Source organism: Coffea arabica, chromosome 1c, assembly GCF_036785885.1.
Source record: "Coffea arabica cultivar ET-39 chromosome 1c, Coffea Arabica ET-39 HiFi, whole genome shotgun sequence".
Classification (NCBI taxonomy): Eukaryota; Viridiplantae; Streptophyta; class Magnoliopsida; order Gentianales; family Rubiaceae; genus Coffea; species Coffea arabica.
In genome coordinates this window covers 9077923-9100581 of record NC_092310.1, presented here as the reverse complement: position 1 = coordinate 9100581, position 22659 = coordinate 9077923, and the positions used below count along the sequence as shown (strand labels likewise).

General features: G+C 36.4%; 1 protein-coding gene across 1 annotated transcript; it reads right to left on the bottom strand.

Moving 5' to 3' along the window:
* Nucleotides 1-13112: 13112 nt before the first annotated feature.
* On the bottom strand, nt 13113-15720 carry LOC140038861 (G-type lectin S-receptor-like serine/threonine-protein kinase RLK1). Its single transcript, XM_072084409.1, has one exon. The coding sequence runs from the start codon at nt 15718-15720 to the stop codon at nt 13294-13296; it is 2427 nt and encodes an 808-aa protein (XP_071940510.1). The 3' UTR covers nt 13113-13293.
* Between the last annotated feature and the right edge of the window lie 6939 nt (nt 15721-22659).

Sequence of the window (22659 nt, the reverse complement as noted above, 5' to 3'; positions counted from 1 at the left end):
TCAAAAATTCCAGATTTCTGGAATTTCAGGATTACATTCTGCCCGGTTTTAGTGCTCATAGTTAGAGGCTGAATTAGGCTTGTCCTAAAACATTAAAGTTGTAGATAATGGTATTTTATAGGTGCCTACAAAATTTCAGCTCAATCGGAGCAACGTAGCCGATGAAAGGACCAAAATACCCTCACTGTTTTAGGATGTTTTCAGTGTTCCGTTTTAGTCAGTTCATCCAGTTTATCATGTTTATTCACAAGGATCCGTACTGATTTAGCGATTTTCCAAAACATGAAAGTTTTTGTACTCTGTCTTAGCTTTTCAAAGCATCCAAGAACGTCTTAAACGGACCTTGGTAGCTTGAGATATGACCATTCTAGTGCAGTATGGATAATTAGCCGTATAGTTGGAAGTTGGCTCTGTAATTTGGGAATTTGACCAGGTTACACCGGAAATTTGACAAAGTAACCTTCATGAAAGTTGTAGGACTTTGTTTTAGCTTCGAAATGGTATAAGTTGTATACCAATCCGATAAGCTTAGTATCGGTTGTGTCATTTCCGTAAAAACCCGTCAAATCTGTCTTTGCTAGGTTACATTTCCGTACTTGTTATCACTTTGGTTTTTGTTCTTATGTTGTTATGAGCCTATGGAACGGCTATTTACTTGAATTTATGATATATATGACTTTGGAATTGGCTGATGGAAAATAATGAAGCCATATATGGCTGGAAAATTTGGTAAACACAAAGGGCATGCTGCCCAAATTTACGCTCGAGGACTAGAAAACTATACTTGCAACTTGAGTAATGGTTAGAAGTGATTATCACTTGAACTGTCGAGGACCTTTGCTACTTTGTTTATCGAGGGTTATACGTTAGGACTTGGCCGAACTTGTACCCTTAGGAAAACGATATGAATCACTATGAAACCGTTTTACTTGCACTTTCGACTCAAAAGTCATCTCCAAGCAAACTTGTTATCAAAATTTTCCGTTTGAAAAGCGAGCAACCATTTCACGACTATTTCTCAAATGAATTTCAATTTCTTGATTCTTATTGAACGAAACGCTTAAGTTTCGAACTTTAGTCGATTTTCAAAGTTCTCAAGTCCACTTTTATCGCAGATTTGGACTCCAAACCTGGAGTACCACCCAGACACGCGCACTAGAGGCACTACTTTTGGTGAGTGCTTCCAAATATTTGATTGAACTCGATGTTTGCTATTTGTCTCTGATCCACGTGAATACGTGAGATATATGTGATGTGATAGAGCAAGGGTGTACTTTATCGCACTTGCCCTATCCAAATTTATTCTTGTTTATCAATTTCACTTGACTTGCTTTACATGCACATGAATTATATCATGCCTGTAATTCCAGAAACCCTGTGGCTAGTTAATCGAGTCGAGCCGGCAAGGGCATGGTCGATTAGATAACAAACCCTGGGTAACTAGTAATGTCGAGTGGAGTGTATCTCCTCAGCAAAACGGTATACTCGAGTATTACTACTTTTATTCATGTTTGGCGTTCGGGCCCGGTAAGGGAGTTGATCGGTGAACGGAGATTGGCGTTAAGTGGTGCTCTACTAGATTGGTTGCTCAGCTACATCTGGATCAAGTCCTCCCAGGAATTTAGGAGGGGCAAACTTTTGAAATCGCTCTAAAGCCCTATCTTCTCCTATCTCGAGATTCTGGGGTTGATTCACTGGCATTTGGCCTTGTTGATCTATCAGCCGCGCTAAGATATTTGTCATTTGTTGCATCGCCGTCACCATTTGATCTCCGGGCTCAACCCTCGGTTCATGTTCTTGCTCGGCCACTGTTTCTCTTTCTTCTTTCAGTTCTTGAGCTCGCTTAGCCCCATGGCCACGACTACGTCTCCCCTCCATACCCTTTTCTCTTTTTTTTTTTCAAAAGGTGATTTAGTAGATAATAGAGTAAATCGACTAAAAGAACAAAACAAGATCAAGTACAGCAAATATTATCAAGTAAGTATTGACATGCTACAAGCCAAATACATACAGTAGCAATACAGAGGCAAACAAAAGAAAACACAACAAATTGCTCCACACTCAGCCCCGTCCGATCTCTCTCACTTCTCATACTATCCGAACTAGATGTCTAATGACCCCCTTTCACCTACTCTCACCAAATGTTAGCCTATTCATGATCCCCGAAATGAAGGTCGCAAGTCCTTAATGTTACACTCACTCCCATGTACTCAGGTACAAGAATCCGAAATAATTCACTACTCGAGCTGGCCAGTCCCAAGAGTAAATTATCTAAAATCGAGATTCCTACCTGATGTACATATCTAATGTCCTCAGATACCAAGAAAAGATTTAAGACCTATCACAATCCATGATTCATAGCTTATGCTCAAAAGAGCACTTGATCTTTCATACTTATTCACACATTCAGAACCATAACACCACTTGTCCCAAGCTCACTCCGCGCAGAGACCACGCGAAATGGCTCTGATACCACCTGTGACAGCCCCACCTCTCTCTAAGGCGAACCAAAGGGTTCGGCGAACCGCCCGCCCAGCTCTCGCCAGGACTCGCTCACACACACCTCAAATAAAAGATAAACAACGGATCTCAAACTAAACTATATACTTACATTCATTTCTATCTCAAGAGTAATACAATCCAAAATAAAACAAAATTCTCAGTTCTTAATACATTCAGCCCTATCCAAAACTAGCGCGAGAAAACGAACAAAATTCAAAAGAACTGGATCAAGCTAGTCTGCACAGATCTCACGCCTCGCTCACATCCCCCTGTAAGGAAAACAAAACTAACAGAATGAGCTAAAAGCCCAGTGAGGTCTCGTACGCAAAATTAAAGCAATTAAACAAGGACATTTATCAAATAATAACAAGTCATTCAGATGATATTCACAATATAAAGCAATGATAACACATTTATTAAAAGGATACATGCTCCCATGGAGCCCTTCTTCATTCCACCAATCATCCCCTTATTCCTTCAATATTAAAATAACTTCATTTGTAAGTGCAAACTCCTCTATGGTTCCTGCTCTTCATTCATCCATTTCATTTTCCCCCATACTGGACATTGGTCAGTCTCCACCAAATTTCGTGGTCATACTCGAATATACCAAATGTTAACTCAGGGTCACCAAATCGCCCGACCGAGTCCGCTTCTGGTTCGAGTCGACCGGCAACGAAGGGCAAGGGTCCAATTCAGCCAAAAGGCTTACATGCATGCGCAGCTAACATCCATCATTTAATCATTGAAAATTCATAATTTGTTTAGGTCGAGTGCGATAAAGTACACACTCGCCTAGCAAAATTCATTTTAGCAGTAAAAAAAAACATTTAACATTTAATCAAACATTCACAAATAGTCACATTATCACAACAATCCACATAGACATAGGACACATAACGTACAAGAACACTCACCTATTTAAGCAAAATAATGTCAAATGTTTCCTTCCGGATAATACCCTCGATCACCAAGGAATCCTAAGAGTAACCAAGAGAACATGTTATGCTTCAACCATCAAAAGTTTAGGTAAATCAAAGAAAATCCGAATATGTACTAGTACAATGTTTAAATATGAGTTTTAAGGTGAAAAGAGTATATTTAGATCAAAGGACACGAGTAACTAAGAGTTTTCCCAACCCAAACACAAAACTATACTCAAAAGGTTGTTAGAAAATTTAATCGGAAAACAAATGAACAGTTCCACGTCAGAATCCGGCCAGAACTTGGTCGGATATGAAAAACCCTGTTTTTCCATTTTCGTAGAATCCTTTGTTTGGCTCAAAACTAGCACATATGCAAGGAAAGAATGTATAATATTGGGTAAAATCATGTAAAAAGGAGGGTAAACAAAGCCAAAATTCACACCTAAAGCCCCGCTTGAAAAACTAGGTTTTGGTGGCCGAGAAGCCCTATGCAACTCCACTTTGTTTTGGAAAGAAAATGAGTAAAGTATCACGTATAAAACGGTTGTCACATTCACCATGTGAAAATGTACAAGTTCCAATGAAATCTAGCTCAAATATCACCATTAAAGTGGACCTAAGTATGTCCAAGCAAAGCAAGTCCAATGCATCGTAAAACACAATTCAAATCTCACTTTTACTTGCTCAACTTCAAGAAAACAAATGGACAGCATTTCCCCCTTAAATTCCTTCACTTTTCACCCTACAATCAAACACCAAATCACATCCCAAATCGACCACAATCTCACATACAAATCATAGGTGCATACAAATCATAGATGATAAAACACCTTTTGGCATAACAACCACAACTGAAGCTACACTTATCAGATTGAAACGAATCTTATGGAGTTTCGAAGCTAAGATGGATGCCTACATTTCTTATGAAGACCTCCAAAGCCAAATCATGCATTTTCATTGTCAAAAATTGAAATCTCCACGAAACCAGAAAACTGTCCGCGAAACAGGGGTGGTGACCAGTCAAGGGTATTTCAGTCAATTCACATGCTACAGTGCTCCGATCCTTCTGAAATTTTACAGGAAGATACCTAACTTAATTACCTACAACTTTCATGTTTTGAGCAAAGGCTGATTCGGTCTTCCTCATGGCTAAAATGAACCGGGCAGAACAGGGTCATTTGAAACCCTAGACTGGAATTTCCTCACCAAACCAGAAATTTTCCACAACCAATCATATCCAACATATACCAACTCCATTTTACACTATAAAAAACCATAAATCCATGACTAAACACCTCTAATCATATAAAATCAGAAAAATCATGAATAAAAAATAAAAATTCATCAATCTCTACCAAAAGTCATGAAATCTTCCACAAAATCACTTCTTTAACTACCACAAGTCACTAATTTAACATAATCAAGAACAAAGAAAGGATTCCTTAGCTACTCACCTTCAAAAACTCAAGAAAGCTAGCAACTTATGTCTTCCCTTTCCAAAACAACTCCACCAAGACCTTTGTTCCTCCTTAACTAGCACTTCTATGGAAGGGTTTAAAATTTAATCGGTTAGAACTTGAGATTGAGGCAAATTTGAAGTTGGGAATTGAAGTTTTCTTCCTTGGTTTTCTTCTCAAGAGGGCCGGCCAAGAGCAAGGGAAATGAAGACAATTTTGGTCAATTTTGGTATTTAGTAAAGGTAAGAAAGTTAGGTCAAAGTCCAAGTTCCAATAGTTTTGCAATAAGTTGCCCTTCAGGGTTTCAATCCTATCCTTTTGTCCACCAATGATAATTTATCTAGCTAACCTCCAATTATCTCCTAGCACCTTGTAAAATAATATCACTTAACACAAAACTCCAACTAGTGGTCAAAAATATTTCGCACTTACCGTTTTAGCGGGTCCCACGTCTATAAAGCACTTCAAATTTAAAATACACTAACTTATACCAGGAAAATGATTTAAAAATTATACTTACTTACAAAAATGCATAGAAAATTTAATATTTTCAAGAAAAGTATAAAATGTAGGCAAAGAAATAAAATAATGCTGAGAAAATGTGAAAATTTTCGGGTTCTCACACCCTCTGCATCTCCAACCCTCTCCTTTTAATGGATGAAACTAGAAAAAACATATCAATGTTCTTGAAATAAAGCACTTGCTCTTCATCTTTCTTTGCCGTTATGAATTTATGCCTTAATGTTTATGTTTATTATGTGGGTAGTTTGGTTGACCACTTCTATATATTTCTTGTTCAGTTTCGTAGTATGTGGAAGGCAAATGGCCCTTTAAAGTTGTTGGCTCGCCTGATGGTCTTAGAGAAAGTGCATTACGGAAGCATTTTCGAGATATAATTTATGGGTTGATGTATCTTCATTCTTCATGCAAATGTAAGAGAAGGACTTTTCATTTTTTATTGATCTTATATGTTCACTTTTTTTACTCTAAGCTAACTAAGTGGTCCAATCCATTACAATGTTATTCTTTCCTTGCATGAAAATGGCTTTTCCATTTTTTTTAAAGTTTTGCTGTGATACTTGTGGTTGCACAAATTACTCGATGAAAAACTAATCCTTGCTACTTATTTATGCCTTTTTTTTTGCCAACCCAAGGCTTCTTCACTAAAATCGATTTTTTTTTTGTTTTCTGACATGCTTTGAAATACCTTTGACTGCTAATCCATTGTGCATGAAGTATAGATGTTAATCTTCTTTGTGGTAGTTTTGAGCTCAAAGCCATCCAAAATAGAGCTTCTTAGTAATAGTTGATGATCATATTTCAGTTTTGTTCACTACCAAGCATTGTAAGGGATAGGATTTCCATTTTTGTCTTCTACTTGCCAATGCATATTGTTGCATCCCGATTAAGGTTTGTTAGAGATGTAATCACAAAAATTTCTTATTATTCGGTAGTATCCTAGCTTGTGTTAAGGCTACCCTTGCCAATTGTGCATTTTACATGGTTTTACAGTCTGTATTCTCCTTTTTGTTTACAGTCTGTTTACAAAAATTTCTAAATGGTTTTACAGTCTGTATTCTCCTTGTGTTTACAGTTTGTATAACCTGGTTTTATAGTCTGTTTTACGCCAATTGCCAATTGTGCGTTTTACCCACTGTGTGATTATTTTTTAATCAATTTTTTCCAGCTCTTTTTTTCCCCTTTTTTTGGGTCTTCTAAAACCTGTTTGCATCTTCTTTTAATGGCAGCTATATGATAGAAGAAGAAGGAACAGCAATCGATGGCAGGTTTTTCTTTTTAACCATTTGGTGTGTTTTTTTTTTTCCAAAAATGTTTGTTGAATTCGTAGCTCACAAAGAGCATTCTTTTTGGTTCCATGGATTTTTAAGAATTAGAGAAATGAAGCATTTTTTCATGATTGTTCATATAATCTCTTTTTTTTAGCTCTCAAAAGTTTCTTCCTTTTTTTTTTCTATGGCTTACCCTTGCATTGGAACTTATGATTTTTTCATTAGGTGAAATAGTTTAACTTGTTTTTTCATATTCTTGGAAAGTTTTATTTTCCTTTTGATATTGCTAGCAACTCTTCACAATCAAGAAATTTAGAGTAAAAAGGTGTGGATTGGCTGTTTCTCTTAAATTGTTTTAGTTAGTTGGTAATGATTTTGACATTTTTTGCCTTTTTGCAGCAAGCTATTTTATACTTTTTGGGCAACATTTTATGGCCATGTGGGTGAAATTCCATCTTGGGGCCTTCTTTGTTGGATTTGGATCAATATTTTTTTAATAGGAATAGAATAGATATCAAAACTTTGATTAAACAAGTACTAGCAAAAAATTTAGTAATTCATGTAATTTTTCTGAATATTAAATAGGAGCAACCCTGATACAAAATTCAAGACCAATTTTTAAGATGAATATCTTTGATTGACTTTCACTTTACACTTGCTTATTATTTGCTTTCTTGTTGTTTCTCTCTTTGTTAGTGCCTATTGGTTGTTCTACTAAGTTTCTCTATGATGATTTGTTCTACTAAGTTTCTCTATGCCCCTGGCCTTACCGTAAAACCCATATAAATTGATTGAGTAAAGTGATGATTTTGGTTATTTGCTAGTTTCATAAGGCTGAGGATGTAGAAATGGAAGAAGGTTAGTGATGTTGAATGCTAGCAATTTCAAAAACTTTGTGGAATTCAACTAACATTGATACTGTATTAGTCTGTCACATATCATATATTTGTTGATAATCGTCCTTACTAGAAGGCAAGGAATTTTTGACGGTTTCTTGACAACGAATGCTCAAATTTCTCAACTCCTGTTTAGTTGTTGCTTGGGTTTTTCAAAATAACTGAAATCATCAATTTCTTGGTTCTTGTTCATGTCTCTGCCTTTGTATTTTTCACTGGTATACAAAGAATAAAATTGCAGATGAAATAATGGTTATGAGGAAATAATTTTGAAGTGGAATAAAATGGTATTGATTCTATAACACTAACAACTTACAGTGAGGTCTGAACTAACATTATATGTTCTCAAGAGTATCAATGTCAACATTTTTTTTAAAACAACTTTCAAATTTTATTACCTTTTCTAAAACTTTGAACTCATATCTTAAACGTCAATAACTTTTGTAGCATCTTTTTGTTTTGGGAATTTTAGCTATGCTTCAGTTCTGCTGTCAGTTGCTCCTGCTACATAGAGGTTAGTTTTTCTAGCATTCTTTTCTTATCCTGCTAACTTTTTTTTTTTTTAACTTGTTTTACATATATTTTGTTACTTTATGCTTAGATGTAAATTTTGGGAGTTGAACTTTTTAGGAATTTCCATTTTGGGTGAGCTATGTTTGTTCCAATATGAAATCGTCAGAAAACTTGTAGACCAAAATAAGTTCATGAAACTGAAATATAGCTGGGTAAAAATCAAAGTTTCATGCAATTAATTGTGCCATTTGACTATTAGTTGCCGTTTAGTTTGAGCCTCAAAGACTAGGTAAAGGGGTAGTTGCTGAATCGGTATTTTTTTTTTTATGTCAGATATCATGCAAAAAGTCCAGCCTAAATGGATGTGTAATCAACTACAATTGCTGATGTATTCTAACCGGCCATATAATACATGTACTGTTCAGCTGCTTATCTTTTAAGGTAAACAATTAAGTTAAAAATTACAAAGCATTAGCATATTAACAAACATTTTGTTGCTTTTGTACTCCATTAAATGCTTGTTGATTGGACATTGCTATGTGAGAGAGGCTTGTGTCTGCAACAACTACTGCTTTGAGCAATATTAAGCTTTTAAATAAAAGTAAATCTGTATTGCTTGCTTGGCAGTGGCAGCATTCCCTTTATTTTTGTCTCATATACAATAATTTCTGCTCTCTGAGCAAATGTTACCAACTAGCAGTTGGGGGAATATTAGCTATAGATTGGATTGTGGTCAGAGTTAATGAGGTTTCTAAAATTAAATTACTCCATTACTTCTCAAGTACACAACAAAGTAGAACCTGTGAATGTCAGTTTGCAATTTTGAATTAATATGATACACTTGGAGAGTGGATATGATTTACTTTGACATTAAACGGGTAACTTTTTGTTAGTAATATCATACATGCTGTGTCAACCTTTTTTGCCGCTAACATAACATTTTGCTACAAGGTTTCAGGAGCCTTGTCATTGCCACATCCTAATAGTATTTAGAAACCATGTAACGAGTGTTTAGAGAAGCAACAGTAAGAAATAGTAGGGATGGTATGGAGCATTTCTGTCCTTGATAAGGTTCTGTAGTGGTTTTGCTAAAAGGTCCAAGTTCTCTGTAGGACTTGTTACCTGACATATTTTAGTTTTGCTCACAGAATGTTGAGCTTCCTCTTGAATTTGTTCATGAGCGACTCAAAACAAAGACGTTTCTGGTGCATATCAAATCAGTGCAAACACAATTAGCAAATGCAAGGTAGCACTACACAGTGATATACTATTCTGAAACTAATGACATTGCCACTTCTGTCCAGTTAGTAGGTAGCACAAAAAATGACTCTGTCACTTAGCCATCAAGCTAAGATTGTGGAGCTCAACTCCAAGTACATGAACACTCAATTGAACTTGTAATACACATTTGTCTTTTCCTAAAAGCAAATTGCAGGAAAATTCATGACCGCAGGAGAAGCCAATGGTTCTTCAAAAGTTTGCCTTCGACTCGCTAAAAAGTTTGATCATACAGATAATGTGGAAGGAGATAACTCTTAAAATATGGACAGCTACTCCACCAAGAAAACAAGATTAAGCTGAATTCATACTATTCAACTTTTGTACAACTCGAACTTGATACTTTTTGCCTTCTTGATTTGCCATTCTAGATTTGACAGTGAGGGGAAATGATCAATTGCTAGCAAAATGGGCAGTAAAGGAATATAGCACAGGGAACATTCTCATGGATACTGCAGCGGCCATCAAGCTAGCAATGATAAAGGCAAGTGAGCAGCAATGGAGGAGAATTCAAGTAGCAATCACACAGCGACAGCTTTTGAAGATGATAGAAACCAAAAGGGCTACGGATATTCGATTCCATTCTCATCTTGAGGACATCTACGATTTAAGCTCAATGTTTATGGAATGCTCATTTGTTTTAGCTAGGGAGGAAGTGAGGAATAGCTTAGCTAACCTCAGTTTTTATGCGCTAAGCATATATTTTGATGAGGAATGGTTAAATCCTCCGTGTCGCGGACACTTGTATAGTGAAGCTTGAGCCTTTGCTCATTAAGTGTAAATTTTTACACAAGTTAATACAATTTATTATCGTTTCCGGAAAAAAAAAAAAAAAATTTGCCATTCTAGATTTGACAGATTGCTTAGAACTTTTTGAAAGGATTATTGCTATATCTACAAATTATGTACATCTATGTGTGGTTATCCCTTGGCAACTTTTGTAGCAGAGGTTGAACTATGTTTGGTCTAAACTTTGTATCAATTTTAGATCTTGTTCAGAAGATTTTGCTCCGCCTCGATTATGTCTGTTGTTTGTTTTATTTTCATTGTATGCAAAAACATGTTACATCTCACATTTTATGCAGAAACAAGGAACATCTTACATTGTATGTATAAACAAAAAACACCATAATGATCTCAGTAATCTTCTTATTATATTGTCTTGCATTTTCTTAACAAATTACTTATTTTCACTACTTAATAAAATTATAAAATTGCAAAGATATTACTGTACCTTTATGTAACTTTTCATATTTAATATTTAAATTTGAATAATTGAATATTTTTTATCGAGCCTAACAATTACACCGTGCCGTGCGCTGTGTTTTTCTCCTAGTACATTAAAAAACGATGTTCACAAGGACCAGAAAGACTCGGTCATATAAATTTACCATCTACGGCAAACGAAAACCACCTTGACCAAATCAGAGTAAAAAAAGAATATCAAATCAGGGCCCCCCTTGCCTTGAAAGAATTCACACGCGGTCACCATCCTCCCAAAATATGGGAAGGTCTTCTGCTAACTGCTCACGAAAACATTCAACCTATTCTACAAAAGTCATTCGCCTCTCATTCCGATCTCATTTCCTTCTATTTATCGCATTTTGACTTTGACCAACAAGTCTTCTGTCCAATCAAAAATCCCCATGAGCAGTATTTGTCAATTATAGGAAACAGTCCAACTTCTGTATAAACTGGTATCAACCACGAATCTTTTCTTTGCTTTGTTTACATCTGGCTAAGTCTTACTAAAGCCTTACACGTAACTTCTACCGTTTCCCAAACAAAAAAAAAAAACCTAAAGCCTTACACGTAGCTTGTGCACGTCTGTTTCTGGAAATGCTCTGTCAGGGGTTAGGAAAGAAAGTAACAGTGAAAGGAAAGAGCTAGGAAAAAGAGTGAAATAGAGAGTTATTGAAGAAGCTAGCATATAACCACTTAGCCAAAAAGGGATTAATTCTATTTTTGACTATAGATCGGGAGTTCAAACCTCATTTACAGTAAAAAAAATTTAAAAGATGTGTCAAAATATTCCTTTAATCTAGTTAAATCTGTTTATCTGCTAAAAATGTTATCGTTGCCAAAAGAACAAGCTAGATATAATTTCTATTACAGGGTCATAGAATAAAAAAATGATTGTGGCTTCGGCTTTTAAGCGAAGAGTTAGGGAAAGGGCAGTTTATTAGGAATGGCGGAACCCACGGTACAAATTCATAAACCAAAAGTTGTAATTTTAACTTGATATCCTTCCCAAATTTTAGAGGTAAAATTTATACTTTATATATCCATGTAAAGGTCAACTGTCTAAATAGTTGAATTGTTCACATAAAGTTCATTTATCTTAAGTTCATCTAATCAATCGGCTTCTAAGATTGTCCTCGTTGTTTGATAAATATAAAAGGAGCCTAAAGCAAAGTTGAATGCCTAACATGCATTACTGAAAATGTTTTCGCTTTTCATCATATTAATTTTGCTGCATGTCTCACTAGATAATTTGAATGTTCAATGGTACATGTTAAAACAACTTATTGGGCCTGTTAAGTACTTCTAAAAGGCACCAGAAACTTACTTCAGAATATAATACTAAACAAATTTTTTAGCTTTTCTTACTACGCATTAGAAATAGAGCCATATTAGAGTCTCTATTAAAATTTAAATACAGAAGTAAAAGGCAACATGTATGAGTAAATAATGTAATTCATAACTTTTGCTCTTACATTTGATTAGTGTATGCACAAATAATCAAAAGGGTAAAAAAATTATCGAACCATAAAGAGCGCTTATTTATTTGGACAATTTATGATTAAATCTATTACTCTTCATTTTACTACTCTTTATGAAGTCTCATATTCTTTCCATGCAAGTGAATACTTATGAAGTCTTATATTCTTTTCCATACAAGTAAATGATTTCCCCTTAGTTAAAATTAAAAAAAAATATATGCCGAAAAGCTTATTTTAGGAGACTATATGAAACTAAATGCATTACTCTCCACTTACATTGGATGAAGTTCACATGTTTTTCATTGCAATTTAATAGCAGAAATATTTAAAAATCAACAAGGTCAGATTGGAATCAAAAAGAAAAAAAAGACTAAGGCTAAACGTACTAAACTAACTTTCTATCAAACTCCCCATAACATTGGCCGTGTAGCGAGAGTTCCCATACTTATAATAAAATTGAGTATAGATGTGTTTGGAGCTGGATAAAGGATTCAAGCATGCAACTTTTATGATTTGAGAGTCTCCTTTGATTGCATACCATCATCAAATCAATTTCATGCAGTGGACGAATAAAATTTTGGAATGACAAAGTGAAAAAATATAAAATTTTGGAATAAAATTTCATGCAGTCTTAGACGTGAAATACAGAAAAAATATAAAAATGATTCGTATTTTAAGCAATTAACAAATGGATATAATCGTTCAAAAGACTGAATCAATTGTTGAGTTTCTTATTTTGCTTGATTCGGTTGAGTTTCTTATTTTGCAATTCGACTTCGGACTTCAATAGTGGTACAACCTAGTAGAATTAATATAATAGACTACTAAAGTCAATTTGTCAGAGTTGTCTTTGACTTTTATATTTGCAATCTTTAATTAGAAAGATTGAAATTTTCTAGGTAACTCGTAATCACCAAGAAGACAACTCCTCAACAAACATTGAAGAACGAGGCTTCTTGATTTCCATCATTTCCTGATTTCCAGAGAAAACCCAAGAAAAATATACGGCAGAAAAGCTAATGCACATGACAAAAATTGCATGGCAGATTTGTCTTGGAAATAGAAATATATATTATGACTAATCCCTCGTACACAAGGCAAATGAACATCATAAATTGAAAAAGGGATTTCAGATTAGGGGTTATGGAATTTACAACATTAGCCTAACTTTTTGGTTCTGCCAAAACAACTAAAACCAATTAATAGTCTCAGCTTGCAAAAGGAGATGGACAAGGAGGAACCATGACTTCAACAATTCCGTCAAGCATCTGGCTTACTTTCCTCATTTTAGGCCTAATAGATGAATCCTCTTGAACACACCATATGCCAACCTTAACAAATCTTTCCAGCATCGTCTTGTCATTCAAGGCCTCTGAATCATTTTCTACCAAAGTATCTAACCTTCTTTCTTGGAAGCAATCCCAAACCCAATCTGTTAGGATTGCATAACCTTCTTCAACACTTTCAATATCCTCCACGCTTCTTCGACAACAGATGATTTCAAGTAGCAAGACACCAAAGCTATAGACATCAACTTTTGCACTAACTTGGGTGTTCCTGAACCATTCAGGAGCAACATAACCTTTTGTTCCTCGGATATTAGTGAGTGTTCGGCTCTGATTCATGACCAAAAGCTTTGCCATTCCAAAGTCAGAAATTCGAGCATTGTAATAGTCATCAAGAAGTATGTTCTGAGGCTTTATGTCACAATGGATAATCTGAGTACTGCATTCTTCGTGCAGGTATACGAGTCCCCTTGCAATTCCCATGGCAATTTGTGTTCTCAGTTTCCAACTAGGTTTCGGAGTAGTGAAAAGGAAGCTTGATAGAGTGCCATTTCTCATGTATTCGTACACCAATAAACGATTCTGTCCTTCATCACAGAATCCAAGCAGGCGGACCAAATTCTTGTGATTGGTCTGGCCTATTGTGTTCACTTCAGCACGAAATTCCTTCTCTGTATCTTGGGCCACTCTGTCTAGCTTCTTCACTGCAATTGCACTGCTTTTGGAACTTATTTGCAGCTCGCCTTTGTATACAATTCCGAAGGATCCCCTTCCCAACTCTTCCTTGAATCCATTTGTCGCTTCTACAAGCTCCTTGTACGTGAAATAGCGCAAGTTTGTTTCGCCATTTGGATGGGATTTCACTATATTTTTCTTATAAATGAGATAAAAACCCGAACAAGCTGCAACAATTAACAAGATATTCAGAAAAAAGGAGCTTCCAAGAAGAACAGATTCTACCACTATCAAAGTTTCCCGATCCTTCGGTCTTGAACTTGATCCTTCTATTCCTGGAGGAGCATCACTTTTTCGGTATTTAAGGAGGGCTACTGGATTAAGTACGCCACTATTCCACCCATTGGACAAAGGAAGCTTCTTCTTATAGCAAGTATTGTTTCTGAAAATGGCAGCAGCACAGAAACAATCATGTAAGCAAGCCTCTCTGCAGCCTACTTCAGTCGATGGTGTCATAACCTGATAGTCAGAAAATGGCCAATCTGCGCCATTGATCACCACAAAATCATATAACTCCCCTGCAGTTCCCTGCTCAACTTCGTCACAGCTCTGAGTATAGTTTGGCATGCAGCTTCCGTACTTGTCATTTGGATCAAGCAATGTATACCCATCTGGACACTCGCAAACTGGTCTTCCATTTACAAGATTGCAAATGCTATTATATCCACAAGCACCACTTCCTGTTGCTGCTGCTGCAGTTTCACATATATCATCTGGCTTAGACCAAAGAACTGTCCAGTTTTGATTACCAGTAGAATTCCGAGGATGATAATATGAAGCCAGTATTCCATCAGAAGCTAGTGTTGCCCTGAAATAGTCTTCTGAAACCGGAGGAAAAAGTGTTGGGGAGCCAATTTGTTCCGTTTGATTGTTGCTAGTCACTATTGAAATGATGCCGCTTCTATTAAAGACAAGGCGATAACCGGAATTGGATGTATTTGTAGGCTTAGAAGTCTGACTGTCGTAGTATACAACATCATCATAAGTGGTGTTTGGCAGAGTTCGAGCAGTAAGCACTAGATCTCCATTATCAAGAAATCGGAGAGAAAATCTCCCTTGCGAGAAATTGGTTTCTGAATGTCTAGAATTAAGAACACTGCCAGTTTCCAATTCCTGCAACGGCAATATGGTATCAGCTGGAAAGCTAAAGCTTTCCCACAGCGAACTGTTATCTCTCCCCTTAAGGACAAAATTGCCGGTATCATTCATAAAACCATGATCTAGTTGATTGGATATGGCGTTTGTACTCCAGAGTTGAAAGCCTTGAGGGTCACGGAGCACAAGCCCAATTTGAGCATCAAGCTTAACTGTCGAACCCCGTGGAACTGAATCCCTTGAGTTCACATACCAGACGACAGTTTTATCTGGTATATTATGATACCAAATGGAAAGCAAGAACAGATCCTTATCTTCAAGTTGTTGGAATCCGAATGCAAAATCGCCAGAAGGTGAAAGCCATGGATTGGATGCTTCATTTGCTGTTAGGATGCTGCCTAGAGGCACTCTCCCATTATTTTGAGCCAAAGAACAGAGTGGAATGAGAAATATGAAGAAGATGAGATGGAAAAATGTATAGACCATTGCAAGTTTAGTCCTCATAAAATCTTCAAACATGTTGCTAATACATATAGATGAGTAGTTAAATTGGAAGAATGTAGTTTGCTTCTAACAATTTTAGTCAAACTGAAAAACTTGGATGTCAATTCATTATTTTCCTTGAATATCAATATCTAATAGCTGGCTTGTGATGACTTCCCAATTTAAAGGTTGTGCTTATTGGCCCGCTTAACTTCCACAATATGAACAAGTGTGTAGTTCTGGGAAGCATGGTTCAAAGTCGTGTTCGCGGTCACGGTCGCAGCCTGGAACGTTCCACATCGGTCTCGACATATCGGTCGCGGTCTCGGTGAGACGCAAATTTTAAAATATTTAATATTCTAAAAATTATTAATAATATAAAAAAAGTGTGCTAAACAAAAATAATAAAAAATAGCAAAAGAAATGGCCGAGTCAATCTGTCACGGTGTAACTCGCCCAATTTCTCTTCTTGACTCGGGATAACTCGGAGTGACTCGGTGTGACTCGACCGAGTCAATCCGTCGCGGTGACGTCTCGACCGATTTCTCGATGAGTCAAATATCTCGGTATCGTTTCGTCACGGTATCGTATCGGTAGGGACCGAGACGGTGATGACTCGGCCGAGACTTCGAACCATGCTTGGAAGTCTCCTTACCAGTTGAGAAAATTCCCAGTTGAGAACAGTTGAGAAAATTCCCAAACATAGCAAATGAGAACTACATTTTGAGAACAGCTGACAAAATTTTTAACTTTAATTAAACATAGCAAAGGAGAAAATTCCCAGTTGAGAACAGTTAACCAGGTCAAATATGCCTGCAATTTTGATGTTTAAAATGTAGATCTAAGAAGATTTTATAGCGTCTATGGCAATTTCAAATTATGTTACTGACAAAGACAGATGAGTAATCAAACAGAAAAGCTTTAAGGTCAGTTAGTACTAAATTTTATCACGAATGTCCGCAGCTAATTGGTGGAGGTTTGATTATCTTCGATGTTATTGACCTAGCTTTTTAGCCCGCTAAGCAGCAATAGTGTAATTTGTATTCATGTATTCAAACGAGTAAAACATGGAGCATGAAAATTTACTTCGGTTTACTTTCTAGGAGGGTTATGGAGTTGTTGCCTAGTAGAGCACTTGTTCCTACAATTCTGCACAAGGCACCATTGTCACTAGAACCGCCAGCTTCCCCACCAGCCCACAACCATTATTAGTATCAAATGGCCTAGAAATTTTGTGGATGGGGGATAAATTGATACAACATAAAGCACATGAGCTGTTGCTAAGATGAATTTGGTCCGGATTATTGAGCGCATCACGAGACAAGTGTTATTTTTTATTTAGGTGTTTGGCCACGATTGTAAATAGAATGTTGATAGGATGTTTTACCACCGAACTTTTTTTTTTTTTCACTTTTTCCACCCTTCCCTTGTGGTTGTTCTTAACAATAAAAAGGACTCATAGAAACTTATTTCAATTTATAGACTTCTATTACTAGTAGGTCTTTTTTTATAAATTTTTTTTCTCAATACGAGAAGGGTGGAACTTATGAAACAAGGAGGAAGTGGGAAAATTTGAACCCAATACATCTAATTCCATTAATAGATTAATTTTGAGCTCAAGTGAAAAATGAAGGGAAAATTGAGGAAGAAATGCAGCGACTGTAACAAGTCAATAACGTGTTTATATATGAAAGAAAGAAATATATATACATTACACATAGTACAGTCTACATCAATTCCAAGATGCTATCATTTTCTTTAATCATGTTCTGTCTTCTTTTCAACTTTTGGTTTTTCCATCTATTGGCTTTTTCGTTTACAAAAACTCTCACCAAATGCAATCTAAATGGGCTCTAATATTAGGCTAAAATCAGAATAATAATACCACATTTAGATTCAATTAGGTGCATGGGCCTGCATCTCCAATTAGGCTAAAATCAGAATAATAATACCACATTTAGATTCAATTAGGTGCATGGGCCTGCATCTCCAATTCAAGAAGTAAGAGTGAATTTTTTGGTTGGGCCTCGCTTAGTTGGCAGGAAATTGTTTGGATGCTGTTACAAATCTGTTCACCCACAATGTATTTTCTTTGTATGTTTGGATACCATACTTGAATGTCTTGTTTTAAACGTGTATATACCTATGTTAAAGAGAGTTAAATTAAACTTACCTCCTATTTAGATTCAATATAATTATTAAAATATCTTATCTAATTTCTATGATTATAGTGTATATGGTGATCTCGTATGATAGTGCAAACAACTTTCCCTAGATATTAATGCGCAAAAAGATATTGGTATCACCCTCATGAGAAAGTAGAAGTGTGGAAGAAAGAAAGTATAATATAATTTAGAACTAGATTTTAACCTACACGTATAATAAGTATTCATTACATTAATTGCATCTTGAAGTGTTGATGTATTTTCAAAAAATTATTTAATTTTGAAATAATAAATTGTCATGTCAAATTGTAATATTTTAAAGTTATTGGAGAAGTTTTCCTATAAAAATCAAAGAGTATAATATAACTTAGAATTAGTTAAAATAGAAGGTGGCTGTAATTTGCAAAGATAAAGACTAAAGAGATATCTAAGGTTCAGATGAAGAGTTCAATGCCGATCTCTAGGGTTTTAGTGGAACAAATTGAGACGTCCCAAATAATGGGAATGCAAAACAAAGTCTACATTTACATCTATAAATTGCTTCCAGGCAATCAAAGAATAGATTTTGGTGAATAATGGCCAAAACCACTAATCAAAGAAACTACCTATTCAAGAATTTAGCAGAAAATAAACTATGAAAATTTGTGACCAGAATCTATATGAAATGGATGAAACACACCATGCTTTAGTCTTTTTTTTTTTTTTTTTGTTGTCAAAACAGCAACATTTCATTAACAATCATCAAATTACATAACCTGGAGCAACTCCTCCTCAACATCTACTTGAACACTCTCAAGCAACCAAACTGCAAAACTAACTTTCCAATCAGCAACGACTCTTAAGTTTAGAGCAAATCTTTCTAACTTGTGGCTAACAGAGTTGATCTCCCTTCTAACAAAGGAGAAACAACATTCCTCAAAATTATATTTTAACAGCTTTATATCCTGTAGAACTGTGAAAATAACCACATTCTCCATGTGTTTCTCTATCTTGTATATTACAACCTTGCAGTCAGACTCTATGATAATTCTCTCCCATCCTTCTAGTGCAGCTTTAACCATTGCAGTTCTGATTGCCAGTGCTTCCTCAAGTTTTGGTGCAGCGCACGTGAAGGAGGGACATGCCTATGTAGCAACCAGCTTTCCTTTCCAATCTCTAGAAACAATTCCCCAACTTGCTCTTTTTTATCTGTTGGTTCAGTGTTGCATCTATATTTAGCTTAATCCATCCTTTGTCGGGTGCATACCATCTTTCTGGTTTCCCTTCCATCTATTGTAGCTCCACCTCTTCCTCCTTTTCTTTTTTCTATATTTTCTGGTATTCCATCCATTCAGTCAGTGCTCTATTCACCACTGTCAGTGGACATCTACCCTTCCCATTGAAATTTATCCCATTCCTTGCCTTCCAAATTTGCCATAACAGGTTGACTATGAATGTAATATGCTCTTCCCCCTTCTCCCTTGCAGTTGCTTCCACCAACTCAGACCACCAAAGCCAAAATTTTTCCTCTCAAGTTTTCCAACCCGTCCTATTGTATTAGTGCTACTTTCCAAATTGCCTCTGCATGACTGCATAGAAACAGCATATGTTTTATGGATTCTGAGTATATACCACAACATTTACATAATGGGTTGCCTTTCATGCTTCTAGCCTTGATTCCTTCATTGACTGGTGGGATGCCCTTCATACACTTCCAAATAAAATGTTTTAGTTTATGCTTTATCTTTAGATTCCATAATACTTTCCAACCTTTAGCATTGACCTCACTTCTACTTCCTGATTCCTCATTATTTCCCCCCTTATTCCACCCTGCCTTACTTCCCTTTGCAGATCTATATCCAGACTTAACTGTGTATTCCCCAGAGGCAGAATGTGCCCAGAATAGTCTATCATTTGTTTCTTGAAGACTTAAAGGGGTCTTCATAATACTCTCCCTATCCTCCTCAAGAAACACTTTTTTCAGTAGCTCATCATTCCAATTGCCATCTTTAATCAGTTCACTAACTTTACACAGTCCCAGTTCTAGGTCTCTTTGTGTACTCATCTTCCCTCGTGGTACCCTTGGGACCCATCTATCATTCCAGATATTTATTGTTTTCCCATCTCCTACCTTCTTTCTTACCCCTTCCTCCAATAAAGGCCTCACATTCAAAATGCTTCTCCAGAACCAAGAATCAGTGCTTCTCCTTTTCATTTTCCAGATTGAAGTTCCTTTGAAATATCTAGCTTTAAGGATCTTACCTACCAATAAATTTGGCCTTGTAAGTATCCTCCATAGCTACTTAGCTAGAAGTGCTTGATTGAAGTTTGATAAATCTCGAAATCCCATGCCCCCATTCTGTTTTACTTCAGACAACTTCTCCCTTCCTATGCATCGTCCTTTCCTCTCCTTTACTTCCCCACCAGAACTTTGCCATTTCTCTTCCAATACACTTCCATAACTCCTTTGGAAGTTTGCAGCATGACATCACATATGCAGGGAGAGCCATGACCATAGATTTTAATAACACTTCTTTCCCTGCCATGCTTAGCATCTTTCCTCTCCATCTTGATATTCTACTAATCACCTTTTCCTTAACAAAATCAAACACCTGTGTTTTTGATCTTCCAATCACCAATGGTAAGCCAGGTACCTGCTTTGTTTTACTGCCTTCATCCCTCTCAATTTCTCTAGCACTTTCAACCTCTCCCCTTCTTGAACAGTCTTACGGAAGAACATTGAGGATTTCTCAGTATTGATTAGCTGTCCTGAAGCATCACCATATTTCCTCAGCACCTCCATCAACTGCACTGCCTCCTTTTCCTTTGCCCTATAGAAGATTAGTGAATCATTTGAAAAAAAAAAAGATGAAATAGTCTAGGACCACCACCAGGCAGTTGTAGGTCTGTCAATTTTTCTTGTCTCACTACCTGATTAAGCAATGCTGAGAAACCTTCTGCACAAATAAGAAATAAGAAGGGAGACAAAGGATTTCCCTGTCTTAGTCCCCTAGTTGGTTTGATAAATCCCTTCTTCTCCCTATTAACACTCACTGAATAAGAAACACTAGATACACATTCTTTGATCCACCCTACCTATTGCTGACAAAACCTCATTCTCAACATAAGTTTTCATAGAAAAATCCATTCCACCCTGTCATATGCTTTGGACATATCTAATTTGATAGCCAAGTAACCCCTCCTTACCATATCTTTTATTATTAAGGAAATGAATGCATTCATGAGCAACAAGAACATTATCCAAAATTTGTCTGCCAGGAACAAAACCAGACTGATTGGGACTGATGCAGCAATTAATAACTCTTTTAAACCTATTGACCAGGATTTTTGATATGACTTTGTACAGAACATTACATAGACTTATAGGCCTGAATTGTGTAATATTAACAGGGGAATCAACTTTGGGGATCAGGCAGATCAAACTCTCATTAACAGCTTTTAATAAGTTGCCAAAATGAAAGAAACTCTTAACAGCATTTATCAGATCCGTTTAATAATAGAGCAAAATTTTTTGAAAAAAGATAGGGGCCATACCATCCGGTCCAGGTGACTTACTTGGATACATAGAAAAAATACCTCTGTAAACTTCCTGCTGAGTCACTGATAAGGTAAGCTGCTTGTTCATCATCCTAGTTATAGACTCTGGGATGTCGTTTAAGATGTCATCTAACCCCTGAGGAAGAAGACAAGAATACCACACATGCATGAAAATAGTTGGTATTCTTGTCTTCTTCCTCTAGCCATTTTGGTCTTAATTTTTGACTCCAATATACCTCTTCTTCTTTATAGGCTTTAGACCAGTCCCCCATCTCTTTTCTTTATGAGACCAATTCTATTCATTTTCCTCCTGCCAGCCACACATGCATGAAAATAGTTGGTATTCTTGTCTTCTTCCTCTAGCCATTTTGGTCTTAATTTTTGACTTCAATATACCTCTTCTTCTTTATAGGCTTCAGCCAGTCTCTTCTTCAATACTGCCAATTTAACCCCTTTCCCACTCATATTGTTGTCCCTTATATCCTTAATCTCTTTTTTGATCTGCATTATGATTCTTCTAAAATTACACCCATTCTGCTTATTCGATCTCAATAAAGCCATTCTGCACTGTCTGATTTTGTTCCATATCCTAAAGAATCTAGACCCTTTACAAGTTGTGCTCCATGCGGATTTCACTAAATTCCCCACCTCCTTGTGCTGACGCCAGTTCTTGTCAAACACAAATCTCTTTTTCCACCTCTTCCCACTAGGTTTGGTGTCCAAAAGTAGCATACAGTGATCAGAAGCTTCTTTCTTTAAATGACTGCACCTAGCATTCCTATAGCTACTGAACCAGCTCCCAGATCCTAACACTCTATCTAATATTTCTCTAATTTCCCCCAAGGATCCCACCTATTACACCAAGTCCAAGGTTTCCCCTCATAGCCTATATCCACTAGTTCAATATCATTAATGAAGTCTCTCAAGTTTTTTAAATTGTTGTCTGCTCTATCCCTACCACCCCATTTCTCTCCATTAGATACTATATCATTCATGTCCCCTATAACAACCCCACCTCTCTCTAGGGTGTACCCCAGGGTTTAGCGGACCGCCTGTACAACTCTCGCCAGAACTCACTCACTTTCATCTCCAAAAAAACAAATTATAACTTCAAAAGTAAACGAAACAATATTTTCCAAATTTAGAATGTACATTTATACTCATGTCTATCTCAAATATTCATCCATCCCCAAATATAACAAATGTGACAACTCTACTTTCCCCTAAGGCGTACCCCAGGGTTTAGCGGACCGCCTGCTCAACTCTCGCCAGG